At 43.0% G+C, this 12,245-nt stretch overlaps 1 protein-coding gene across 1 annotated transcript in view; it reads right to left on the bottom strand.

Annotated features, from left to right (window-relative positions):
- Positions 1-12,245, bottom strand: part of MEI1 (meiotic double-stranded break formation protein 1) — a 79,781-nt gene that overhangs the window by 61,038 nt on the left and 6,498 nt on the right. Inside the window, exons 5-10 of the mRNA XM_059187119.1 lie at positions 10,862-10,967; positions 10,124-10,327; positions 8,388-8,518; positions 2,301-2,415; positions 1,496-1,612; positions 38-137 (exon numbers count right to left, since the gene is read on the bottom strand). Coding sequence (XP_059043102.1) covers positions 38-137; positions 1,496-1,612; positions 2,301-2,415; positions 8,388-8,518; positions 10,124-10,327; positions 10,862-10,967 — 773 coding nt within the window. The remainder of the gene's footprint in view (positions 1-37; positions 138-1,495; positions 1,613-2,300; positions 2,416-8,387; positions 8,519-10,123; positions 10,328-10,861; positions 10,968-12,245) is intronic.

The raw sequence follows: 12,245 nt of genomic DNA, 5'->3' as shown, positions 1-12,245 counted from the left end.
GGCCCCTACAGGCCCAACACCCCATCAATCTGCTCACCGAGTCAGGATCTCGGCAAAAAGCAGCAGACCCTGCTTATGCAGCTCTGTGTTGTTCATCCGGAGGCTTCCCTGTAGGCTCCTCACCACTGACTCGATCCCTATCTCAAAATTACATGACAGAGGCCAGGAATCAGTGCTTGGTAGCTCCTTCACTGCCTGCCCAGGAGAAGTGAGAGGCTGTGGACAGCACATATTTGCTGGTGGCCCCTCATGGAGGGGCCCTGACACGACTGAACAGAGGGGATGGGACTGTGATCTTCAAGGGCAGGCCATTCTCTGATTCATCTCTGTCTCCCCGAAACTCAGCACAAGCCATAGCACAGGCCCTGGTACTTAAAGTATTTAGTAAATGTCTACTGACTGAGTTGTCCCTTTTTCCGCTAGACACACTCACATTCCTTCTCAAAGAAGCGGGTCAGACCTCCACTCCTCCTGGAAGCCTTCCCTAATCCATTCAGGCAGAGCTATGGGCCTCCAGTGAGCTCCCACACCTCCTATACTTCCCTTTGGCAGAGCCCTAATTGGCTTGTTTGCATTTCTCTCCCCTTCCAGAGGACAGGGACCACATTCTAGGTATCACTAAATCTCTTAAGTCCCAGCCTGGTGCCTGGCACAGAACAGGAACATAGAATATAAAATGAATAACCAAATGTGTCCAGTCTAAAAATCCAGACATGATATAAAAAGTCCCAGACAAAAAAAAAATACCACCAGGAAGGAAGAAGGGACAGTTTCAAAAAACTATGAAAGAATGAATCAGCTAAACTTAGGGACTAACTTGATGGACACATACTTGGGGGACAGGAAAAGACTGAATCCAAGGCTGAGTAAAGTTATTCTTAAGGAATTCATTCAGGGGCTAATAAGAGTACTTTTCTCTTGCCAAACAAGGAGACTTCTTCTAATCAGCAGTGGGAACTGTCTGGATGTCCCTGCTTGCATATGGAATCTGGTAATGAGTTTGGGCTGATGGAATGACTAGACCCAGCACTGCCTCCAAGGTGTAAGCTAGTCCCCCATCCTTCTTTTTTTTTTTTTTTTTTAAAGATTTTATGTATTTATTTGACAGAGAGAAATCACAAGTAGATGGAGAGGCAGGCAGAGAGAGAGGGAAACAGGCTCCCCACTGAGCAGAGAGCCCGATGCAGGACTCGATCCCAGGACCCTGAGATCATGACCTGAACCGAAGGCAGCGGCTTAACCCACTGAGCCACCCAGGCGCCCCAGTCCCCCATCCTTCTTACTGCTACTAACCTTCAAAGTACTGATCACACTGTGGGTGTGTGGGGTGGCTCAGTTAGTTAAACATCTGACTCTTAATCTCAGCTCAGGTCTTGATCTCTGGATTATGAGTTCAAGTCCTGCACTGGGCTCCATACTGGGCATGGAGCCTACTTAAAAAAAAAAGTGCTGACCACCACCCTACCAGAGCTAGTGTAGGACTCCCACTACCAACCATACACCGTGTGGCACTTGGAAAAGAAGAGTGGCTCTTCTGCCAGAAGTATCAAGCAGTTGTAGCTGGACCAGACAAGCACTTCGCTGGAAGAGGAAAGGTGCTCAAAGAGGAACTCTGGCCGGGAGAGAGGAGAAAACAATAAATGACAGTCGTGTGACCACGATCCCGTCACTAAAGCTAGGGGTTTGGACTACTCAGCATCTCACACCTATTACATCTGTTCACACACACCCTCCATGAGATGTGATCATGGATTCACAGGTAAACCTGGAAAATAACCTCAGGATTATGGTCTAACATCATCATTTTAACAGGTGAGGAAACTGAGACCCAGAAAGAGCTATTGTCAATGGCAGAGGTTCGACTGGAACTCGGGTCTCTTAAAGCCCAGGGTGGGTAACAGCATGATGCAGAAAGTTTTTAGAGCCAGAGAGGCTTGACTGCATAGCCTTCTCTGCCTGTGACTAGTTATTTCCCTTCTCTGATCCTCAATTTCCTTATCCATGAAGCAGCCAAGTTGAGGACCTAAATGCGGCATCTTTCCATCACCCCACACTAGGTGTTACCCCTAGATGGTCAAGGTCATTATAAGGAATCTGTAGCAAAAGGATTCACTTAATGAGGCCTTATTCTCAGAGTGTATCCTGTACAACTGAGCTTGCCATCAACCTCTCTCTCCAGTACGCATGATCAAAAAAAAAAAAAAAAAAAACCAATAGGACAGCTGCTGCTGCTGTGACTCCAGGGTCTCCAGTCAGAACTCTGGGGTCCTCAGAAGAGAAGATTAGAAGGAGCTCCCTACCTGGAATGTCGGCATGGATGAAGGCTGGGGCATGCTTCAGTGGGGAGTGGACCAGTACGGCAGTCATACAGTGGGCACTGGCCACCTGCAGAGTCTCATCTCTAGAGAGGAGAAGCTGGAGAAACAGGCAACAAAAAGTGCTATGGTGACAGAGGGCCATGCAGCATCAGACACAAGGGTGGTGCTTGGGGAAAGCTACAGATTACGGACTGGGGTCTCTATGAAGAATAGCGGGTGGGAAACAGAACAAAAGAACATAATGGCATCAAAGAACACTAAAGCCATCACCAAGAAGGGTTTGGGCCTTCATTGACAAAAGTATTTTCACAGCCCTCATCTGGTTTTGAAGCTTGCAACAAGCCTGAAAGGTAACAAGGGACCGTTCTACTGTGAGTCTCACTTTACGGAGTGTGCTGAAAAGAACTAACAATGCAGGCATGAGGCTGTTATCCTTAGAAATGGCTGTCTGCAAAGTTTGTCACTGAATGGATTTGGGAAGCTGGATCTCAGGAGAGCTCTCGCCACTCCCAGAACCAATAATAGTGACTTTGTGACTACTCTCTATACAAACACTGGCGCCTACACGCTGAATACCTGCCATCCTTCTGTGAGTCTGGAATTTTGGTATGTGCTAGGTAGAGGGGACCAAGGTGACTATCAGCCCCCAATAAAATTTTTGGGCACTGAGACTCTAATGAGCTTCCCTGCCAGGCCCCATCTTACATTTGTTGCCACAATTCATTGCTGAAGGAAGAAAGTGCCTCCTTGTCTGACTCCACTGGGAGAGGACTCAGAATCCTGTACCTAGTTTTCCTGAACTTTACCACATAGGCCTTTTCCCTTTGCTGATTTTGCTTTGTATCTTTTTTGCTTTGCATCTGTATTAAATAAGAGCCATGAGTATGACTATCTGTTGAGTCCTCCTAGCAATCATTGAACCTAGGGGTGGTCTTGGAGACTCTCAACCCACAGAAGGAGGAATTAAAGCTCATGGAGGTTAAGTCACGCGCTCCAGGCCACACAGTTAGTAAGTGGCAAAGCTAAGGCAGAAACCCAGGTCAGCCACGTCCAAATCTAGGAGTCTTCCTACAGGAGAAATGCCTCCTCCACTAAAGTTTTAGATTAGTTTATTTCTTTACTCAAAATATTTCAGTGTTGGGGCGCCTGGGTGGCTCAGTGGTTGAGCCTCTGCCTTTGGCTCAGGACATGGTCTCAGGGTCCTGGGATCGAGTCCTGCATGGGGCTCTCTGCTCAGCAGGGAGTCTGCTTCTTCCTCCTCTCTCTCTCTTTGCCTGCCTCTCTGCCTACTTGTGATCTCTCTCTCTCTCTGTCAAATAAATAAATAAAATCTTTTTTTTTAAGATTTTTATTTATTTATTTGATAGACAGAGAGAGATCATAAGTAGGCAGAGAGGGAGGGGGAAACAGGCTCCCCGCCGAGCAGAGAGCCCGACGCGGGGCTTGATCCCAGGACCCTGAGATCATGACCTGAGCCGAAGGCAGAGGCTTAAACCACTGAGCCACTCAGGCGCCCCTAAAAAAAATCTTTTAAAAAATATTTCAGTGAATTTCCATTATACTCTGAGTAACATCCAAACTCCTACTGAACACCATACCTATTGGGAGTCCCATGACACTTTCAGAAATCAAGGAAAGGGGACACCTGGGTGCCTCTGTCAGTTAAGCATCCGACTTGGTTTTGGCTCAGGTCATGATCTCACGGGATGGGACTGAGCCCCACACTGGGCTCCGCATTGAATGTACAGTCTGCAGCAGATCCTCTCTCCTTCTCCCTCCCAGACACTTGCTCTCTAATAAATAGATAAAATCTTAAAAAAAAATAAAATAAAACCTTCTTTAAAAAAAAAATCAGGGAAAGGGTTAACTGCAACTGTGGACATGAAGTGTAGGAGAAACTGGCCTCCTATGGGAAAATGGTGAGTAGAACATATAACATGAGACAAAAGAGAGTATGTCTGGTTTTAGAGCTTCAGAAGAAAAGGACCAAGTCACGCTCATACCTGGTAGAGACCTATCTGAGGGCTGTAAGCTTAAATAAACCCATCTCAGTCATGTCAGACTTAAAAAAGAACACAATTGACCAGCTTTGCTATTAGTAGGTGACAGAGTCTCTAAATAGTCTTAATCTTTATCTTGTTCTCTTTTATATAAGAAATGACATGTATTTCAAGATGCTATTGATGTAAGGCAAACCATTATTTTATATGCCACTAAAAGAAAAAGAGCTATAATTAAACTATGACACACTATTGATGGTAAAATGTCTTCCAATTTCAGAGCTGCTAAAATGTGAAAAAAAAATCTTAGAAAAATGCTCTTCAACTCTTAAGTAAAACAATGATTCTTGGTTTAAAGTGCATATTCCTTATTATTTTGAGAAAGAAAAAACACTCCAGTCCTACTTTTCCATCATACACAAACTTAACTATGAAAATTTATCCTTTAAAAAAAATCCTAGGGGGCACCTGAGTGGCTCAGTGGGTTAAGCCTCAGCCTTTGGCTCAGGTTGTGATCTTAGGGTCTTGGGATTGAGCCCCTCATCAGACTCTCTGCTCAGCAGGGAGCCTGTTTCCTCCTCTCTCTCTGCCTACTTGTGATCTCTCTCTCTCTGTCAAATAAATAAATAAAATATTTAAAAAATAAATAAATAAAGGGGAGCCTGGGTGGCTCAGTGGGTTAAAGCCTCTGCCTTTGGCTCAGGTCATGATCCCAGGGTCCTAGGGTCGAGCCCCTCGTCGGGCTCTCTGCTCAGTGGAGAGCCTGCTTCTCCTCTCTCTCTCTCTCTCTGCCTGCCTCTCTGCCTACTTGTAATCTCTGTCAAATAAATAAATAAAATCTTAAAAATAAATAAATAAATAAATCCTATGGGCATCTGGGTGGCTCTCATGTTTGAGCATCTGCCTTTGGCTCAGGTTATGGTCCCAGGGTCTTGGGATCAAGCCGTGTGTCAGGCTCCCTGCTCAGTGGGGTGTCTGTTTCTCCCTCTCCCTCTGCCTCTCCCCCTGCTTGTGCTTTCTCTCCCTCTCTCTCTCAAATGAATAAATATTTTTAAAAGGAAAAATTAAAATAGACTAAAAAGTCCTAATTGGGGCACCTGGGTGGCTCAGTCAATTAAACATCTGCTTTCAGCTCAGGTCATGATCCCAGGGTCCTGGGACTGAGCCCTATGTCAGTCAGTCTCCCTGCTCAGCAGAGAGCCTGCTTCTTCCTCTCCTGCTCCCTCTGCTTGTCCTGTCTGCTCCCCACCACCTTGTCAAATAAATAAATAAAATCTTTAAAAAGAAAAAAGGCCTAGGGTGCCTGGGTGGCTCAATTGTTAAGCGTCTGCCTTTGGCTTGGGTCATGATCCCAGGGTCCTGGGATTGAGCTCTGTCTGCACTGAGATCCCTTCTCAGGGGGAAGCCTGCTTCTCCCTCTCTCACTTCCCCTGCTTGTATTCCTTCTCTTGCTGTAAAATAAATAAAATCTTTTTTTAAAAAAGTCCTAATTATGTACTATAACTCATCAGGACTTGCACGATCTTCCCTGCTTAATCTCTAGACTCATCCCTGCCACTTCACTTTCTACCCACCATCCATCCCATTGGCCTCCGTCTGCTTCTGGAACACATCAAACGTCCCCCTTCTTCTGGCCTTCATTTGTTATTCTATCCGCCTGAAATACTTTTCTACCTGTTCTTCATATCACTGGCTTACCTACTTATTTTATTTATTCATTTGTTAGTTTGTTTATTTTCAGTTTCACTGAGGTATAATTGATCACTGGCTTACTTTAATTGTTCAAGTGTCAGCTCAAGCATCAACCCTCAGAGAGGCCCTGCCTGACCACTCAGCTTATACCTGGACTTCCTCACTATCTCATTTCCTCTTTATTTCCTTTGTAGCAAAATTAAGAGTTACTTTGCTTTTTTATTTACTTGTTCATAACCTGCCTTCCCCACTAGGCCATACAAGGACAAGGAACTCATCTATTTATATACCACGATATTCCCAGTGCCTAACACAGTGACTGACATATCAAATTGGTGCTCAGTATGTATCTGACTGAATGAATGAATCAACATTGCAACAGCAGGGACACAAACACTGACAATAATAGGGACCTGAATTTTGGAAGAATACATTGATTATCAGCCAAAACAGGAAGGAGAAGCATTAGACTCTGACAAAAATGCCAGAACAGATGTAAAAGAATTCATGTCAGTCTTCTCTTTATTTAAAATTTTGTTATTTTGTTCATTATGAATTTTTTGCATTGATTAAAAAAAAAATACTGCACTGAAATACTATCTATCTTGATTGCTGAGTTTTTTAGCATCCCTTTAAATTTTACACCTGAGGCAAGTGCCTCACGTATCTCACCGTAGCCGCAGCCTTGCTGGTTGCTATAGTAAAATATGTTGATCATCTAAAATTGTCAGGAGAGGAACAGTCTCCATACGTGAAAGGAGAAGAGGAACCCGAAACCAAGATTCCTATCTCTACAAAGACCTGTCCCCTGGAGAAGTGCTCTAATCTCTGTCCCTGCCACCATTGTGCTTTGTTGGTGCACTGTGAGGACATAAGAGCTTGTGCCCTGCTGAGCCTGAGATCAAATGTTTTAACTAGATGTTACCTTGGACTCCCTGATGGCAGCAACAAAATAAGCACAGAAAAGAACCTAATATGAGATCTTCTGGTTCAGAGACATAGGACTTGCTCTTCAGAGTTCACAGGCCCTGAGTGGACCTTTCTAGAGGCATCCCAGAGAAACAAGAAGGAGCAATTTACGCTGGCTTTTTAATACCTACCTTATCTATCCCCAACTGCCCTTTCCCACTTCTGATCAGAGCTCCTCCTCCTTCCTGCAGAAGGAGTCTCACAATCTGGTCATTTAGTGATATCCCCATTATCAGATGAGGATAAGTAGTTCTGCCAAGCCCTGTGCTGAGCACTGCAGAGAGATACAGCCAAATCAGGTTTTGCCTTAAAGAAACTCCCAGTACAACAACCACAATACGGTGAAGTAAGTGCTGTGACATAAGGTACACTCTACCTAAAGGAACCAAGAGGACAAGGGAACCCTACAGGCCTTGAGGAATCAATGGACAAAGGAGAGGGGAAAGGTTTTAAGGCAAAGGGGAAGGGCATCTACACAGGCACAGAAACAGGATGTCCTGACACATGCAAGGCCAGGGAGAAGTTACATATGGCTGGAGCACTGGGTTGTATGGGGTGAAAGAGACAGATTAATAAGGCTCAAGGAATGCAGGGTCCAGAGAAAGAGGGCTCTAGCAAGTTGTTTATCCCTAAAATAACCGAGATAGCTTTGTTTCTGTTGATGCCTGTATTCTGCATTATCAGCCAACCTAGATGTTAAGGAGAAGATGTGTATATAAGAACTCACAACTGAAATAAAACCTACAGTTGACCCCTGAGCAGTTGAACTGCACAGGCCACTTACACATGGATTTTTTTCAATAAATACATACAGTACTATAAATATTTTCTCCTCCTTATGAAATTTTTTTTTAAGATTTTATTTATTTGACAGAGATCATAAGTAGGCAGAGAGGCAGGCAGAGAGAGAGGAGGAAGCAGGCTCCCTGTAGAGCAAACAGCCCAATGTGGGGCTCCATCCCAGGACCCTGAGATCATGACCTAAGCCAAAGGCAGAGGCTTAACCCACTGAGCCACCCAGGTGACCCTCCTTATGAATTATTTAATAACATTTTCTTTCCTTTATCTTACCTTAATGTAAGAATAAAGAATATAATAGATATACAAAATATGTGTTAACTGATTGTTATCAGTAAGGGTTCTGGTCAACAGCAGGCTATTAGTAGTTAAGTTTTGGGAGAGTTGGAAGTTATATGTGGATTTTCAAATGTATGAAGGGGTAGTCAGTGCCCCAACCCAACCCCTGGGTTGTTAAAGGGTCAACTGTACTTCCAGTACTCTAATAGCATATTGTTTGGGCCAGGAAGAAAACACCTTGGAAACCTTAGAGAGTAGAAATTCAAGGGCCAGGAGCCATTTGGCTTCCCTTGTTATTGAATCTAGAGACCAGGAATCACAGGACAATCACCTTTTTGAGCACCAAAGGCAATGAGGTCTCTCCTGGCAGCCCCTCAACATCCTCAGTACTGTCCGCCAGCACAGACTTGTTCATGATCACGGACACAAAGAGATCATACTTCAGCAGCTGCCTCAACAAACCTAAAAAACGAAAGTTTTGGAAGGTGAGGCAAGAGGAGTATGGGTACCAGAGTACACCCAAGGAAGCCCCTCAGACATCTTCTGGAAACTTCTTCATGTCTCCTTAAACATTCCTAAGTTTGTTGTTGTGGGGTTTTTTTTAAGATTTTACTTATTTGAGAGAGCACAAGCAGTAGGGGTGGGGGGTAGAGGGAGAAGCAAACTCCCCACTCAGCACAGAGCCTATAGGCTCCTAGAACTGTAAGATCATAACCCGAGCCAAAGTCAGGCACTTAACATACCAAGTCACCCGGGTGTCCCAGTACTTTGTTATTTTTAATGCTGTTATAAATGGGATTGTTTTAACTTCTAAAATTTTCAGATAATTCACTATTAGCATTTAGAAAAAAAAACTGATTTTATATCCTGTGACTTTACTAAATTCATTTATTAGTTTTTAACAGTCTTTTGGTGAAGTTTTTAGGGTTTCTGTATATAAAATGATGGCATCTGCAGAGACAGTTATATTTCTTCCTTCTTAATTTTGATGCCTTTTATTTCTTTTTCTTGCCTCATTGTTCTGGCGAGGACCTCTAACCCAATGTTGAACAGAATCCCACACTTTCATATACCACCACCATGGCAACACTTACCACACTGGGCTCTAATTGTCCACGTCTGTTTTCTATACTAGACTATGAGCTGCTTCAGAACAGATCTTGGGTTTGGTCATCTTTATGATCCTAGAGCCTGGCCCAGAGCCTGGGCCAAAATGAATACTCACTATGTGTGACTGGACTGTTCATAACAGAGCTCTTGGCCTAAACTGTGAAAAGAAACTATTGTCACTTAGACTATGTTTTTCCCTGTAGATCCTGCTTAAGAACAGGCCCTCGCCCAGTCTCCAGTCACAGTGGCCATGTGCTCTGTTCAAAAAGCAAAAGCTCCCTACTCAGAAGCATTTGATAGATCTTATGTACCTAAGTAAGGACGCAGCAGAAGAGGCTGAATGGGTACACTGGGGCTCCTAAGGAGCCTCAAATAACAAGTAGAAATACCTGCACATCACCCTGGAGGCCAGAGATACCATAGAAGATTTTTCAAATAGGAAACTGAGAGAATGCAAGATGTACAATGTGAAGAATAACTTAGCAGCAAAAAACAGGACACACTAGGACAGGCAGTAAAAACCAGAGGTAGAAAATTGTTGTGCCACTTTCTTCTTTTTCTTCCAAAGGCAACATTCTTTTTTTCTTTTTGTAAGATTCTATTTATGTATTTGAGAGAGGGAGTGTGAGGGAGATAGAATGAGTGGGGGGAGGGGCAGAGGGAGAGGAAGAAGCAGACTCGCCAGTGAGCAGGGAGCCAACGTGGAGCCAATCCCAGGACCCGAGCAGAAGGCAGATGGTTAATCAACTGAGTTACCCATGCACCCAAAGGCAAAAATTTTTAAGATGCCACACCAACTCTAGTCATGTCTCACAGTCTGTGGATCTTATTTCCAAACCCATGACTTCTACCCTTTATAAGGCACCAAACTTTCCCACCACTAAAGAGCCAACATCTCAAGTCCTCAAGCAAAACCTCAAAAGCGTTCTCTCTTTTCTCTCCAAACCTACATCTTACCCAAACAGTTGATCTGTAGCTCCTTTGTCTGGGCACCATCCAGGGTAGAAAGGAAGAGAGGACACAGCTTCTCCCGGAAATGGCCCAAAAGTATCTCAGCAGCCACTGGTGAGGAGTACAGCTTCCCATAGAGGTAACAGACAGAAGCTTGCACCCCTTCATTGGGGTACACTAAACCTCTCAACAGATGCTCCATCAGGTCACCTGTCCATAAAACAGTATGAAACTGCTGTATGTCAATTGTATGCCAGCTGTATGTCAACTGCTGTATGACACTCCAGACTACTGTGCCCAGTAGGGTAGTAATAGTAATACCCTATAATCCCCCATAATAAATGATTTCTGGGCACTTAATGAGAAGGGAAAACCAAATCTTAGAGAAGTGCAGTGACTTACCCTGGGGTAAACAGTCTGTGAGATATTTATTTGCTTTTTACTGATAGAAAAAAATACTTCTATATTGCAGAACTAATTCTTCCTTTCACCCAAAGGAAGGTTCAAAATAAGTATTTAATTAGTTTGTACTAACATAGTGAATCAAAATGACTCAAGATCAGAGTCAAGAAATACTTTTTTCGACTTGGCCAACATAGAGTACATTTTGCAGATGGGAAAATTAAATCCTAGAGAAGGAAAGTAATGATTTCCCAGGTGTATATACTGAATGGACCACCCAGATGGAAGTGTGATCAAACCGGGTAAAAGGGTAGTAGCAACTCCTCCCCAGAGGTCACTCACTGTGTTCCATTACAAGTTTGTCTGCCAGGGGAGGGATGGCATCCACCAACTTGCCAAGAAGGGTCAGGGTGGCCAGGCTGCCTCTCATGGAGGGCATGTTACACAGCTATAGAAAGTGAACACATTCCACTCCATAAATTAGGATCAGGACAGATGTCCCACCAAAATGTATCTTGCTCTATCCAGACCAAAGCCTATATTGTATGTGTCTCTCAATACAATCAGTAATTAGCTTCTTTAAATAAGTGTCTATCTCCCTGGAGAAAGGCTCGGAGTCAGATTCCTCTCTGAGTGCTCATATCTAGCTCAGTACATGACAGTTAAACTGAATTAAAATTAGCATATTTTTTGTCTCCTATACAGCCAGAAACTGGGGGGTGAGAGTTGGGAACATCATAAGATAGAATTCTGGCTGAGTGAAAAAAAAAAAAAGTAAAAATTAAAATTAAATTTAGTTTAATTTAAAAATATATATATACATTATCATTATCATAACCATTATTGAACTCTATTTGCCAGTCCCTATGCTTAATGGTTTATAGGCAGAGTTGATAGTATATATTTCCCTTTTCTAGTGACTAACTATAACATCTTAAGTAAGACTCTTAATTACTCTGGTGGGAAATAATAATAACTTCATAATGTTGTTAGGACTAAATGAGATACTGCACATAAACCACCTAACACAGTGCCTAGCATATGGAAAGTGCTCAAAAGGGTTAAATGGCACTGTCATAGTGATAAGTATTGATATATATAATTATAAATTCAACCTGATATATTAATCACATGCAGAGTAATTATGATAATTTAGTATAATTTATAATTGCATGTTTCTCTTGGTGTTAAACATATATCTTCCTTTTGTAAAAAATAAAAAAAATGATTCTGATATTATTTCTAAATCTTAAACATAATGCAAAAACTACTTATTAAATTGGTATCTTTGACTACCTTGAAGAAGAAGGCAAGTTAAATATACCTACTCAGTGCCTGCCTTAGATGTTGATAAAAGCAAATGACTTTAGTATAAAATACTGTATACAATTCAAACCAAATAAAAACACCAAGCAAGCCAAGACATAGTAAACATATTTCCTTAAATTGATCAAGAAAATCTATGTTGTACTTGGACATGGAGAATAGCCATGGGGTGATTATGTCAGAAAGATGGGACTTCACTGCACAAACGCAGCGTTTGGAAGACTGAAAGGGGAAGGAGGGAAGCTACAAACAGTAGCGGACCAGGATCAGAAGGCCCAAGCCTGAGCTCTGGCTCTGCCACTGACTCACTGATCACGCAGATCCCTTTCTCTATGTATTCCAACCTCCCCAACTATCTATCCAAAGAGGGCTGCACACAGCTCTGATTTCTGAGGATTCT

This window comes from Mustela lutreola, chromosome 8 (genome assembly GCF_030435805.1).
Source record: "Mustela lutreola isolate mMusLut2 chromosome 8, mMusLut2.pri, whole genome shotgun sequence".
Taxonomy (NCBI): domain Eukaryota; kingdom Metazoa; phylum Chordata; class Mammalia; order Carnivora; family Mustelidae; genus Mustela; species Mustela lutreola.
This window is presented reverse-complemented; position numbering and strand designations above follow the sequence as displayed.